The 16092-nt window shown below is 38.9% G+C and overlaps 1 protein-coding gene across 4 annotated transcripts in view; it reads left to right on the top strand.

Annotated features, from left to right (window-relative positions):
• igsf9bb (immunoglobulin superfamily, member 9Bb) overlaps window positions 1-16092 on the top strand; it is an 84981-nt gene that overhangs the window by 39333 nt on the left and 29556 nt on the right. For all 4 annotated transcript variants that reach the window (XM_056731707.1, XM_056731708.1, XM_056731706.1 and 1 more), the window contains exons 4-8: window positions 13-164; window positions 8657-8774; window positions 10852-10993; window positions 12398-12543; window positions 15143-15285. In XM_056731707.1, coding sequence (XP_056587685.1) covers window positions 13-164; window positions 8657-8774; window positions 10852-10993; window positions 12398-12543; window positions 15143-15285 — 701 coding nt within the window. The remainder of the gene's footprint in view (window positions 1-12; window positions 165-8656; window positions 8775-10851; window positions 10994-12397; window positions 12544-15142; window positions 15286-16092) is intronic.

Below are 16092 nucleotides of genomic sequence, written 5' to 3'. Positions count from 1 at the left end.
TCTGTGTCACAGCTCCCCCAACATTCACGGACACGCCGCCGCAGTATGTGGAGGCCAAAGAGGGGGGCAAAATCACTCTGAGCTGCACGGCCTTCGGAAATCCCAAACCTTCGGTCAGCTGGCTCAGGGAGGGAGAGCCCATTAAGGACAGTAGCAAGTACAAGGTGAGCAAAAAAGGCATCTCCGCTGATCTGAGATCAGTAGCACAATTTTTAGGATTCTTTGTTTTTTTGTCTGGTTTATACTTATTAAAGAGTACCTATCATATGGTTTTTTAGGTCCTACTTTGGTTTATGGAGTGTCCAACAACAAGTTTATGTACATATAATGTGTAAAACCACTATAATGTCGTAATAATAGGCAGTTATTCGTACCTTACTTCTTGACTGACTCTAAAATGATTCGTTCAGCGATTCATCCGTCTAGGCCCCGCCTACCCGCTAAGCTTGTGTCATGTGATTGATCAGATGGTGTAATCCGTTGTTATTGGTCAAACGTGTTCATCATTTGTCGCAAATGGAACCCCCCTACCATCTTTACAGTATTACAGTTTACATGTGGTTGGATGTCATGTATATTATATGTGTAGCTAGAGATGGGGGCGATTTTACCGTATTAATTTGAGCCCGAGTCAGATGAGGAAGAAGACGCTAATCCACACAAACTCCACCACGACTGGAGCAGGACGTTTGTCAGTGACAAGTGACAACTCTTGTCATAAAAACAGCCAGTGTGACAACATGCATGTTGTGCTTTTGCTCATTAATGAAATACAAAATGTTTTTTCTTAAAATACTGTTAATACGTTAGTAATACTATTATTTCATCTTAACTGTGCGTTGTCATGGTACATAGAGCATTTCAGAAAGTCGACGTTATGAAAAATGAAATATATGAAACCCAAATATATCTATATAGGTGCACGTGCGGCAAATGTGTCAAAATGCAAAGTTAATAGCCAGATAAACAAACTGTAACACCCCAGATATAACGGTACATGCTAATGTTAGCGTTATATGCGTTAGCTAAACACAGACACAAGGTACAAGAATATTTCTTGAAGTTAAGACAAAAATCAAAAGTCACACTTACAGATTGGGATTTGGTGGAGCTAACAGGTCCATATAGAGTTTGTATTCCCCCACTTTCAAGGATCATCGTTTCACATACCCTGCAGTGAACCCGCCAAGATTATTAAATTAAAGTTCAGTGAAATGACGTGCTCACAGTACAACCCTGGGGTTATACTCCTCTGGTATCGTTGGAAAAATGAATTGTAACCATTTTTCCCTCAGACGTTCTTCCTTTGGTAGTTGACATAAGACAAACGTAGTGTCACACCGTAGAATACAGACTCTTGACTTCATACACACGCATTACGAACGAGCGACAGTTTTTGGGGGAGGAAAGATACGTTTGCACGGCAGTCTCAGCAAAATGTAGGCGGGGACTATGTATAGTGACGTAGATACGCAGATGAACTATTCCACGTCTCGTTTGTGTGATTCAGAGTTGACTCCCATTTTTACAAGCAAATAACTTTGTTATTTATTCACCTTCGGACTTACAACTTGGCAGACAGCTTACTTTCAAACACGGCAACAGAATAGACTGCATGAAATGTCATTTTCATAATCTCATGCTACGTACTCTTTAAGCATTACAGTAGCAGTGTAATTGAGATATAATGTACAGTGTGTGTATTGTACAGGAGAGGTACAGTACAGTGGAGTTACATTAAGCATTACAGGCAGAGACTGTTTCAGAATCTCACGCTCCACAGCACTGACAGATGACAGATGTTACATGTCTGTAGTATCGACTGCAGCAGTAGAGTCTGTGTTCTTTTAAGCTATTATCCACTTTCACTCACTCAACCGTGTGTTTGTGTCTTTATTGAAAACTCTGGTGCTTTGGTTGCTGGTCCAACACTTGGGAGTTGTGTCAGGGCAGTCAGTGAGCCATGTCTAACTGTGTCTGAAAGAAAAGTAGAAAAAGAGAAAATAATGGCAGAGTCAGTGAAGCCATATCAATATACACTATATTAGAGATACACAGTGTTTCCAAAGACTGTTTGGTCATCCGTACCATGAGTAGACAGCCTTGTTGATTTCAATGAGCATCTTAGTCACGCCATTTGCTTGCTTGAAGTGTAGACGGGGCGTAAAACTAAAGCCAAGTTGGTGGATTTACAGATCGTTTTCTTTTTTAATGAAGCAGAAAACAAAGCATCAGAAAATGGAAATACATTGCCAACACTGATTGGTTCTGGCATGATGTTTATAGCTTATACAAACTTCGAACTGCGAATGCTTCATTTAGCAGCAAATATGATTTATACCAGCCAGTCAACTGATGAATCAATTTAGAGCATCATATTTGACGTTGTGAAGTTTTCTTGAAAAGGATGGAATGGATGTGCATGTACTGTGAGGAAAGATAAGAAGAATTTACTGTAGATACGATGCTTTTACTGTGTGAACAAATGACAGCATTTAAGGCTGTTTTGAGAAAGTGTTTCCGAATTTACTACTACTACATTTCAAATCAAATTTTTGTTTTTTTTCAACCCAGCGTTGGGTCAAAAAGGGACTAACCATTTGGTTGTAAATTAACCCATGCTTGGTTGCTTTAACTCATTGTTTGGTAAAATTATAACCATTTTATCAGTTATTTTAAACCAATGGCTGGGTTCATTTCTTTTTGACTCAATGCTCGGTTGAAAATAACCCATCAGTGTATGTAGGAGTGTTCTTAAAATTATCATTTTTGTTTCATTCTGTGAACTATTGACAACATTCAATAACAACATTCTCCTAAACACCAAATGGATATATTGTTTTTCATGCGTCTTTGCATTCTCTCAGCCTTTCACATTGCTACTGGAGGACTTTCATTACTGATGTTTGTTTCTGTTGAAATGTAAAAGACACTGGAGGAAAATTTTGATTAAAGGCAAAAGTAGAATGTCCTCATTTTTTCCTTGGTTGTTTATTATTGGCAAGTCTTTTCTGGCTTCACTGACCCATGGTCACGCATCATTTTCTAAAAGTGCTCCCTAGTCATTTGTTTAGTATTCCTGCTTCAGTTATAGTGGTTGAAATTCACAGCGTCTGTTTGGAGAAGTCAAGCAGCAGTTATAACAATAACCACAGCCTCTGGGAATTGCTAATTCATTTCACATTTTATAGCCTTCAGACTTTAGCACTATCCTTCTGTCCATCTTTATGTCCAATCTCACCCATAGCTCTGCTTGTAACTACACATCATAGAGACATCCCTTTGGCTTGTTACATTCACAGCGTTGTGTAATTAGGTGTCGAACTGGACTATATAATGAATATTCACAGATATTTGAGAGGATATTTGAATAAAATAAAATATTTATTGAGCTATTGTTCAGTCTTACTAGTAGATTGTGAATATTTAACAAACCATCCTAATATTTCAACACCAACTGACTCCAGTGCAAAGTTTCTTTCATAATTCATTTATCAAGTTGCTCATTATACAAAGAGAAACGTCTTGCCGAAATCAGTGACTAAATATTTTATTGTATTACAAGTGAGCCATTGATTCAAGTGCCAAACCAACACTGTGAACCTGAACATCAAAAGCTTCCTGAATCTAAACCATCTGTTCTCTGAAGACTCGCTAGAGGTCTCTACAGGAACGGATGAGTCAGTCTCCCCCTGAAAAAGAGTTTCAATTACAGGAGTGTGTTAAAAGATCTCTACACACAACAGAGAAATGACAGGCTGTCTGGGAAAAGCTTTGCTCTCTGATTGAACACTTTTGAAGTGAGGTCAGATAGCATCAGGTGAAGAACAACAGCATTCGTTGCTTCATAATTTGAATGACGGTCAACAGTGATGTTCTACTTGTTGACATTTAATAAATAGTTAATAGAGTTCAAGGCTTTCTACTAGACTAATATTACTTGAGATCAGTACAATGTTGAGAACTGCGTAAATTCTGATTCCAAGAGGGAGCGATGTAGACTATAGTCATGGATAATGACCGTTAAGTCAACAATTGGTTATTCATGAGTGGAGGATGGATTGGGTCTTTTGTTATACCTAAATAATAGATTTAGTTATGATTTATTAGACGCATGTGGGCTCCAGAGGGTGTGTGTTGATGTTGGGTCTGCTGTAGCCCGGCCGTGCAGCTTCATCTGTGTAATTAGAGTAATTATGGAGTCTGTGATCCACAACGGTGCCTCAGACTGCTGCTCGTGTGTTGAGCAAATTATCTGCATGCTGCCCACTTACAGGTTTATAGCATCTATGGTCAGTTTATAAATGCCATTGAGTTTGTTTGTTCACGCCTCATTAATGGAGGTCATCAGATTTTCCAGAAATACTAAGGCTGTCACGATTATAAAAACGTATTGATTATTACGATTGTATGATAAATGATCTAGTAATGAAGTTGCTAATTGCAACCATCGGCTCATTCCACCCCTCCCTTTTTGAAGAACTATGGCTGCTGACACAGGGCTAAGATGTCGTCAAGTTTTCACTTTGCTGAAGGAAATAACGTATATACGAAACACACTCTGTAGAGCAGTTTGTCCGCTTATGGATACTTTAGAAACAACATGGTGAATTCCATGCAAGGGTACGCCTTAGATTGAAACAGCTCATTCCACGGTTATAAAAACATAACACTTAATTATGTAAGGTCTATGTACACCTCTGTAGACATACTTGTGATTATATAAAATAAATTTAAGAAATGCAATACCAGTCAAAATTTAGGAAACATCGCTTTCTCAAAGCGCTTCACAGCAGACATCACATCAGGTAAAACAACACAATGACAGCTCTTTGTATAACAACACAACAAATACAAATAAACCAACCAAGTTAAAGCAATCTTAAAATAAAATGTTTTAAGAAGAGATTTAAAAGTCGCTAGTGAACAAATTCTTGAATGAGCGAAGACTAGGGGTTGGGAACCTTTTTTAACCAAAGAGCAATTTTTCCAGTTTTGTTGAATTATTTTTTGCAAAAGAGCCATTGCAAAACTACTATTTTACACTGTATATAACATCTTTGAATGACTTCAATACTAATAACTTGATTTATGTCCACAGACCACAATCTCAATAATGTTCCCTTTGGGGATCAATTGTTCTTTTACTTCGATAAGAGAACATGTCCACAGACAACTCAAAAACAGCGAAATAAACTTTTTAAAATTTTAAAAGTGCACGTTCCTATAATAATGATACTCACAAAATACTACATATGTGTTCCGACATTGCATTAGGTATGTTCGATTTCTTTAAATGCTGTAGACTGATCAGAGAGACCGGTCTGTGTATGACATCAAAGTGCACTTTGATGTCATAAGCAGACCGGTCTCTGATGTCAGACATTCGCCTCAACACCACATGAAAGAGATATAACTAGCTTCTTTTTTAAAGCTTTGTAGATCGGTTTGTTCGTGTTCAAGACACTTACATACTGGCATTAAAACTCCTCAGTCAACCTTGACAGCTGTATGTATGGACTTCATTGTCCATGTATGGACGCAGATTTGCTGAGAGAGAGTCGCGCCAACTCCGTTCACTGGAATGGTCTAGAACAGTTTTCTCACAGCAATGGCGGTTTACGGATCTTCTCTCTAATCAGCACTGGTTGGAGACAGGGTGGACAATGCTTCTGATAGGTTAAGCTTGCTTAACACGTTGCTTACATACACTTGAATTGACAGTCCGACTGATGTCTACTCGCAGTGCTCTTCAAGGACATTAAAATGATATTTGGACTTTAATTTGGGACAGAGAGAGCTGGAGTCAGAGGTCAGCAGGCTCTGTTGTGAGTCTCCTTTGGTCATCCTCTTTTAGATACTGTAAAAGGGATTGATGTCAGCATCCCTCCTCTTACCAGCCCCTCTGCCTCCAGAGATACAAGTTGGTCCAAAGTAAATCAATTATTCAGGTACATTTCTGCTCGCTCTGAGTACATACTGCAAGATTTTAATCATTCAAGGCAAAACAAGCGGAAACACACCTTCCGTGAGCTCGGCCTTGTCTTGAAAGAAAATTGTGAAACCAAGCCAGCAAACTAAACCATCAAAGCTTAAAAGAGCTTCCTAGTTGAAACAGGATTCCTGTTAATGAATTATGACTTGCATGTTTTATAAGTCCTATCGTCGCTACGTGACACCAGTTGCGTATGAAAGTCGTGCTGTTGACCACCGTGAATATATCAGACTATTAAACATAATCCACAGACACACTACATGTTACACATGACAGGAGAATATTTCAAGGGGGTGATATTGGGGCAACAAGTTTTTTGCCCAGTTGCCAGGATTCTATCCCTTCAAACTTATGCGTCATACAGTAGACTCAAAAACAACTAGTTTGGTGCATGCTCTCCAACCCTACGAACAAGGCAGAGTGGTCTACTTTCTGACAGGAACATCCTTAGTTGTTTAATGATTAAAGCTAGAGCTCTGAGAACCTACTTGTTGTGGTGTTCAAAGTCAGCAGTGTTAATGTGAGACAAGAATAAACTTTCTATCTAATGGAACACAGGGGAACGGTATCTGACAGTAACATTCTCAGATATCATTCTCGAGCATTTCATCGCATATGGTCCCTAAATTTGACCTGTGTGACCTCAAAATATATTTGGGAACATTCGTGTGAGTGCACATTTTGTTGTGGTGTGACTTGTTTCCATACTATACAGACCTCGCTAATAACTGTACAACGTATATGTGACAGTGACTGGCCCGGCCATTCCACAGCAAGATTTTCTATCACGCAATGCTACTTTCCCACCGTTTTTTATGTAAACACATGCTAGACGGACAGCTGTCAACAGTAGCGCGCGTCTCTCTCGTCTTCACTGAAGTGTTTATGGGGGTTTGCGCTGCCAACAGCACTTTTGGAGCGTGCGGCTGATCAGCACCTGAGCTGACTGAACCAAAAGTACGGTATAGCAATTGCAAGTTCACATTATTTTATTTTAAATACATTCACAGGCAAACATCTTTAGAAACAGATCACCTGTCTCTTACTTATGTGCATTATAAGCATAAAACATTATGTGTTTATGTAGTTTTAACTGTTTCTCTGCAGGTTATGAAGGTTCAATCAGTGGAGGAAGAAGGATTTACATTGTGATATAATCGTCACCTCTGCTATCACAATCAGTCTAGCACTATGCAAAAGCATATAGTGAAAACAACCACAGCTCTTTACTAAAAAACAGTTTTTAAATGTTCAAGACCACACAAACTATGTTACACATGACATGATATTTTCAACGGGGCTAATGTTGGGGCATCATCTTTTTTTAGCCAAACTGCCAGGATTCTACCCTCTTCAAACTTTTGCATAGATGCACAATAGTAAAAACCAATAAAGCAAACACACAAGCAACACTGTATGTCTCAGGATGCATTCATTCATAATGGCATAGTGTTATATTTAACATTTACATATTTGGTAGACGCTTTTATCCAAAGCAACTTATTTTGCACTATACTATACATTTTGTTTCTAAGTATGTGTAATCCCTAGGATTGAACCCATGACCTTGGCGTTGATCATATTTCGGGGGGGGGTATTATTGCGGCAGTATCTGTTTAGTCGTCCTGCCAGGATTCTACCCCCTTCAAAAGGATGCAGGGCTGCACATATAGTCAAAACAATTAGTACATCTTAGAAGGAAGGAAATGTCTGTAATATCATAATACCTGAAATGTTACAGAATCTGTGCACAGCCCTTTCCATCCAATATTAGATAAATCCAGAAAATATTAAACATAACTACTTTGCCATTGGTAAAATGGAAATAATGCTTGTGTGGGTGTAGAGAGACAGAGAGAGAGAGAGATCCGCACTGATCTATAAGTCTCTGTTGGAGCAACCTGGTTTGTTTGATCTCTCCTACGCAGTCGCTGACTTGGTGTCTCTAGTTCACAACGCTTTTGGTGCAAAGCACTTCTGTTTGTTCTTTGATGGAAACATATTGTTGCGTTTTATTCTTTATGAGTTACGAGATTGTAAAGTTGACCCATCTTAAGATACATGTAATGTATGTAAAGATGCTCTGGGTACTCCAGAACATTTTACATTTTTATGCATTTGGCAGATGCTTTACGCAACTTACATTGTATTGTATTATACATTTGTTTCTGACTATGTGCAATCCGGGTTGGAACCATTACTTTGGCATTGCTAGTGCCATGCTCTAACCACTGAGCCACAGGAAAGCATGTCTCCTTGGACTTCATGCAAAGTTGTATTATTATTTTATATATATAGTGATCTGTATTTATCTGTACAGAATTTTTTTATATATATTTGTATTCTGGGTTAGTGTGATTTGTATGCACCATGGGTCTGAGATTGACCCTCAATATGTATATATATGTACTGTACATGTGGCAGAATTGACAATAAATAAGACTTTGATTTTTGACTATGATGTTCTACAGCATATAAATCTACATTTGTGTGTGTTTCCGTGAGAAAGAAAAAAGAAGAAAAAGAGTTCAACTGTAACTGGGGTTGAACACAAGTCTAAACAAGCTGTACTGTCACAGCCATAAGAGGGGTCACTTTCTTCACAGTAATGCAACTGTCAATGCGTGCATCCGTAGCTGACGGTGTGACCTCTCTCCTCAGGTGAGCGATGGCAGCCTGACGCTCTTTTCTATCAACCGTGAAGACAGGGGAGCCTACACATGCCGAGCCTACAGCGAGCAGGGAGAGGCCGTCCATACCACGCGCTTACTCGTCCAAGGTAACGTCCAAGTTTGCATTCCAATCTCATGGTATTGGTAGCCTATATCTCTCTTCATGTCAGAGCTGTGCCGTGTGTGTTTGCACAGTGTGTGTGTATAATCACGCTCACAGAACCGCATGTTGCATGGCACCCATGCTGCAGAGCTGCAGAGATAATTAGACTCCATATGTTGGCTGTCTGGTACAGTATAAAGCAGTAATGGGCTGACTGTAAGAGAGACTTCTCATCGTAGTGCTGCCAAAGAGGCTTTTTACTGTCGAGATCACCAATCTGTTCTCTGTCTCCTGCTGTTGGCATTGCTTTTAACCATAATAAAAAAAATCTTCAATTGTAAAATGAACTCAGTGATTACTTTTTGTAACCACTGGGTGAACTGTCCCTTTTGCGTTCATTCCTGTTGTTGACACTTGCAGCGAAACATATAAATCTCTTTTCCCTTGGTGAATAGGTGTGTTGCTTTTCTTATTGTGAATAAATGGCTTATCAGCATTGCTGACTGCTTATGGCTCTATTCCTACAGTCGTACATACACTGTGTCTGCTGGAGGTATACAGCAACTCTTACCCTCTGTAATAGAGAGTTTACTTTTCCATAGAGAGTACGTACACACAAGATATGCTCTGTGCCATAGAGAACATAGAGAATAAATATCATATAAATAAAAAGAATAAAGACATTGGCAAGTTCCCAGAGTGCTACAGAAGTTTGTTATCCTGGTTGCATTGAGTCATTGAAAGTATTTTGAGTTTTGTTTGAGGAAGTTAATTAAATGAGGAAGATCATAAATGATCAGGAAGGGGACTCAGATATCATATGTCTGAAATAAGGGGATATCATTTGGCTGCAAAGGAGCTTCACAACGGGAGAGGAATGATGAAATGAGACAGTGTCTGAAAGAACAGTTTCATTCATTGTCTTTATGTAACACAGAAGCCGTCTAGACATGTTTTAGCCTAGATTTAGAGGAAGCTTTCGAGCCTTGGTGTGAAACCTCAGAGCGTGAGCAGAGAGCATTCCTTCTTTATTAGCCTAATAATGTTTTGCTTGATATACTGTATATATTTAGATTATTGTTTTCTTTTTTTAATCTGTTTGGATAATATTTTTTGTAATTCTACTAATAGGTAGAACAAAAAAGAGCAAAACAATATTACAAAGTAAAAGCGTGTCTGTTTCAAAGCTGAACATTAGAATAAAGTTATTTCCTGGTGGCAGTTATATTAAAGTGGTAGTTCACCAAAATAAAAATTCTGTCAAAAATTGATTTACTCAAATGTCATTTCAAACCAGAATGACTTTTTTCTTCCATAAAACACAAAAGAAGATATTTTGAAGAATGTTGTTAATTGGCCCACCATTCACTTGTAATGATTTTTCATTTATACCGTACAATAAAAGTGAATGAGTGCTGGCGCTGTTTTCGGTTGATAACATTATTAAAAATATCTTCTTTTATCATATAAAATACATGCTTAAGATGAAAATGACAGAACTTTCATTTTTGGGTATACTGACACTTTGACACATTTAAACTGATGTAGATACAGATGTATTCTTGCTGGTCCTCTCTAACTTTTCATATAAATAGAGGAGTCACACAATAAAGGTCATTTATTCAGAAACCTTTCAAAATTTTGTGTCAATCATGTTCATCTAAACTTTAAATTAGCCTGGCCTCTAATCTATGATGTCATGGATCTTCTTTGAGTTTAATTCCTACAGTACTCACATTTGTTAAGTAGTTTTATTCTTGTACATCAGTTTGTACAATAGAGTCAATGAGGTATTGACTGGATACATATTGTCACTTGATTTGTACCTTGACACAATCTATTGCCATGCCTAACAGCACTTGATATCAAAGGCACAAATGACAAAATATACATTTTGTTAGTAGCATTTGAATAAAAAAGCTTTTTATATTGAGCAATTATATCCCATATTAAATACTTCACCAGCGGCCTTGGCGTTTTTTTTAACCTTGAAGGGGGCCAACAGCACTATACACACCAACAGAATGTGACACATCCTAATATGTAATGCTGATTTATATGGTGTCTCTTTTCTATTTCAGGACCCCCCTTTATTGTCTCGCCTCCCGAAAACATAACCGTAAACATATCCCAGGATGCATTCTTCACCTGTCAGGCTGAGGCATATCCTGGCAACCTAACGTACACCTGGTTCTGGGAGGAAGATAACGTCTTCTTCAAGAAGTAAAGTTATGATGGGGTTCATTACTGTACCATACTGTACGCCCACTGTCTGAGTCCTGTGTCCTTGTGGAGTTTATCAAAGTCCATGTAATTTCTTCATCACCATTTTAGCATCAGTGAGTTTGCCATCAGGGATTGTGATAATGTTTGGAATTGGTCAGAAATGTTGTAAATCCTGCACTGCAAAGGGCAACCTGTCAATGAACATTTGTTTTTATGTTTTTTTATGCTTTCAGCTTCCCATTGTAGAGTTTCAGTGTTGCGGGTTGAAATGCATTGCATGAAAGATACAATTAGATTTTGAGAAATTGAACAGTTTTTTGCTATGAAAGTTTAGTGGGACAGTTTGCACATTGTGCGCATGTGTCATAACATCTGTTACACACACAACTCAGAACTCATTGTTTAAGATAATCAAATAATATAAATGTATGTCAGTTGCTCTTTTCTATTCACACTTGAATGAAATATAAAACAGGGGTTTTGCAATAAATTCTGTGTTACATAATAATGACTTTATTCAAGGTCTATATAAATACACAAAAATACATGAGCAATATGTATTTTTGTTTTACACAATGTAAAATATATTTAAATATACACATTAATTGTGATTAATCGATTTAACAGCACTAGTTTAAAGCATTGATCTTTGCTAAAATCTGTAATAATAAGCACACAAAAACACACCTGTAGTTTGTTAAGGATTAAAAATAATTCTCACCATCATAAACACTAAAATGTGTCTTAATTTTTCACCGCACTATTTGGGGCTGCTCTGACCTCTCAAGCTTACCTTTGTCCCTCTCAGGTTCTGGCATTATCTCCTCTCCCCCATGATGAGAATATCTAGTGGCATGCCGCTTGTGTCATCATATGCTCGGCTAGCACTGATTATAAGTAGCGGTGCCGTAAGCCATCCAAGACTCCCTCATGCGTGGCCTGCATAGTGTAGAAAAAAGGATATTATGTTTTTTTCTTTCTAATGGAGACTGTGCAGGAGGACAGGAGGAGGAACAGGGATTTAATCTGGAGCATATTTTTCCTTCTGATCTCTGGACACTCCATCTGTTCTTGTTGAAACAGAACAGTTATTCACTTTTTATTTAAAGGCAGAAAAGAAAGACTTATTCAGTGTGCATGCATACATGATAAGAGAAATGCTTGACCTGAAAATGAAATTTCCATTATTATTTCAGACCCATGCTGTTTTTCTGAGAATTCATAATGATTCCTGACGTTGGACCACTAGACCAAAAGATTTTGAAAGTTGAAAAGTTGCTGTGTCCCGTGAAACTAATGCTTAAACCTATCTAAAACTAGAGTAGATCACATTTAATGATGTTACTTCAACGCAGTCTCTCTTTTTCTCTCTTCTGTCAATCTCTGTTTTTCTCTATCCAGTGACCTGAAGCGCAGAGTGAGTATTCTAATAGATGGTTCGCTCATCATCTCCCAGGTGAAGCCTGAGGATGCTGGGAGATACACCTGCAGCCCCAGTAACAGTCTCGGCCGCCCACCCTCTGCATCAGCATACCTGACAGTGCATTGTGAGTCAGACCACTGAGAAATCTGCTGCTACAACACCAGATCACCCTCCTCTACTCCTTTCATCTGAATAAATCCTAACTATTTTCCGCCCCCAAAAATCTGAATTTTTCTCCACTGTACCTGCCCACATGCTGAAATAGACGGCAATGTCTAGGCAAGAAACTCAAATTGTCTTTTCATCTGCAAGATACTGCCGATGACACAGTGGGGATGCAAGATCTAACACCACTATGGCTCTATTTTGCATCCCTAACATTTATTTCAAGTTTTCAGAACATATTTTAAAGATGAGTTGACACGTGCAGTTTCTGCCAATCTCATGTTAATCTTGAGTACCTGTACAGTTGTATTGCATACTTCGTATCTTTGAAGAGTACTCAGTTTGATCAAATTTATAAAAGACATACAGCTGTGCGATTGATTCCAAATAAAGACGAGCACGGGAGAAGCGTGCAGAGGGGGTGCCTTTAACAGTTTAAAGAAGTCTGGATGCATGAAATAGCATGTTATCTCCGCTTTAAAGCTGCATTTGCCGCTCTTTTGCCATCTCTGTTTGATTCATAAAATTGCATAACAATAAAATGAACATGTGTTGAAAAACAGCTTACATTTCCCACAAATCTGACCTGACCGCTCAAATTATAAATCATCATAAGGTAAAGTAAGCAGACAGTTTTTAACAATGGTTGTTCATGTGTTTGCTCAAACACATATTCTTGTTTTTATTTAGCCAGAAATAGTAGTAGATTTTTAGCAGTATTCTTTTATTTAAATTTGAATCAACACAGTGATATAAATTTGAGAATTTATTAGTATTCGGTATGTCACACTTTTTGGTAAGGACAATGATTCATGTTTTCCCAGCAATTTTTTTAACATGCATGTTCTGTTTTGTAAAGTAATCCATGACGTAATGTGGAGGATCTCTGCAATCTGAACTGAATCTTGATATAAGCAGCCTTAAGGCTAAACTACACTACAAGACTTTTGCTCAGATTTCGCTCAGCTTTTCAGTCTGGACTTGTTGCAGAAAGTCTGTGCCAGTCTGCAGATTTGATCAGTTAGTGTGTGTCTATCTGAAACTTTGCAAGTCTGCAAGTGTATGATGTCAAGTGTAAAAAAATCTGTGTATTCCAGCCATATCCTTTACAAACCAAGTCTTTTCATTCCTGATTCAGACTCTATTCTTCAGATTCAATTTTTAAATCCATCGGCAGTTTTGCTGCAGTTAGGGAGCACACATTCTGAATTAAATAGACGTCTAACAGATTTTTCTTGCAAGGGGATCCTTTGTAATAGATGAGCTGTTGACATCAGTCTCCCGGCGAATACTGTCTACACATGGACAGGGTCATATTAGCTACAACAGCAGCTTTTGGGCAGACTGGAACTTTCCATTTGCAGCCGGGAAATTGGAATGGCCTTCTATCCCTGGGGTCTGGAGTAGAATTGAAACAGTGACCTTGAGTCAGTAAGCTAGAAGATCACTCAGTCACGGCTCACGTCCATCACGCCGATAGACTCAAGCCAAGATGCGTGAAATGGCTTTTCAAGACCTTCTTAAACATTGCAAAAAAATCCATATTTATATTCAGACGTGTTGCATTTAGTGTCTGGGAAATAAGCGCAGCTGAGACTGTGGTATCCTAGGCAACAGACATTTTAAATTCCCTCGCTTGGAGGAAGGAGATCAGCCCGTGTTGTCTGACTCTGCACGGGAGAAGCGGCTGGTATGAATTACATCATAGCTACATTTCTAGACAGGAGAAGCTACACCTCCCCACCTGCTGTTGTTAGGAACACACAAGCACTTCGTCTGGCCAACTAATGGGCAGCAAGCGGAGACGCAGAGAAAGTGTATTTGACAGTAAGCGAGGAAAAAAGGAGGGGGGATGTAAAGAGATGACATCATCCTGTGTGGAAACCCTCTTCTCTGCAGTGACGTCACCTACAGACGCTTTCAGTCTGTTTGTGTGGGCACCCGCGCCCCCTTTAGAAACCTGACAGTACTGCAGGTCTGCTCCTCACCCTGTCCTTATTTTCTCATCTTCCCCCTCCATTTCTATACATCTGCTTTTGTCTCGTTTTTTAGTCGGCCAGTCACATCCCACGACTCCACGTTCTTTGTCTTCTCTATTTTATTTATTCTATATATCACAACGACACACTTCTACGCTGCTCCCCCTCTGTCATCATCTCCTGCATCAGCTCCACTTCAGCTAAAAATAGATGCCGGCACTTTGCTGAGCGTTAAGATGGGGCTGTGGATTTCTTCAAAGTGTTCGTTATGGAGCGCCGCTTTCCCCTTCACTAACTACTTCCTTTCCCTCATACGCTTGACTGGTGTCTTCTATAATGAGAGACGGTGATTTATGAGATTTATGTATCTCTTTTACAGAATTATTGATACTTGTTATTTCAGTTTGGATGTGGTATATATAATAAGCAGAGGAAAAATCGAGCAAAGATCCTCGAGGTCATTCGTCTTGTTAAATTATCTGTCTGTCTGGGATATACAACAAAGCAAAGCTCATCATGTCTACTGTAGCATCTACATTGTACAGTTTTGTGTGTTTATGTTCTGGTTGTGTCCCGTAGACCCTGCCCGCGTGGTAAACATGCCGCCCGTTATCTACGTGGCCATCGGACTGCCGGGGTACATCCGCTGCCCGGTGGATGCTAACCCGCCTGTCACTTCAGTGAAGTGGAAAAAAGACGGCCTGCCTCTGAGGATAGAGAAGGTGAGTCCCGTTGAACCGTGATCTCTTCATGACCTACTGTCTTTACAGGTGTCTACTGTAAGCCCATACTCAGCAATTTCCGAATGGCTTTCAAAGATCGTTTCCAGCTGTGTGCGGTTGGTTTACCATATTTGCATTGATCTTTGTGCTTTCACAAAGACGGATAAAGAGATCACTGGCTCATCTTGAACCAAAGCCAAATGAGGACTAACTTGATTACAGGTCTCTCGGAAATACTTGTCAGTTGTGATCGGTCAGTTGTGACATCAAACGGTCTGGTTTGTTTGTATAATGGCCACTGGATTGTATTTTGTTTGTCTAGTTGGTAGGCTGATTGCTTTCTGTGTTGTAATGACCTGTTTTTCTTCAATCTAATTTTGCCAGTAAGAAAATAAAATAATTCAAAGTCTATTACATTTCTATTTGCATGTTTTTGTTTAGTAGAAATCCCAGTCTATACATTGAGATCTTGGGGTTGCTTAACTTAGAAATAGGATATCACATTCATTCTCAAACCCTGCTCAGTTTAATAGGCTCTCAAGCATAGTGACCAGAAAAAAATGAGGTTTCTTATGTTACATCCCAAGTGGTGGGAGAGTAAATTCAGTCCATTCACTCTGTTCTGCTTGTAGCGTCTTCAATGAAGTCATTTTACTGAATGACCATAACATTACACAATAAAAAAAGGGATTTTCTTTAGTGTGATCATTGGACTGGAGAGACTATACCGGGTGTGATTTCATTTTTTACAGAAATGTACATTTACCTTTATGCATTTGGCAGACACCCAAAGCTATTTCCAGTGCA

Source organism: Triplophysa dalaica, chromosome 19 (assembly GCF_015846415.1).
Source record: "Triplophysa dalaica isolate WHDGS20190420 chromosome 19, ASM1584641v1, whole genome shotgun sequence".
NCBI classification, from domain to species: Eukaryota; Metazoa; Chordata; class Actinopteri; order Cypriniformes; family Nemacheilidae; genus Triplophysa; species Triplophysa dalaica.
This window is presented reverse-complemented; position numbering and strand designations above follow the sequence as displayed.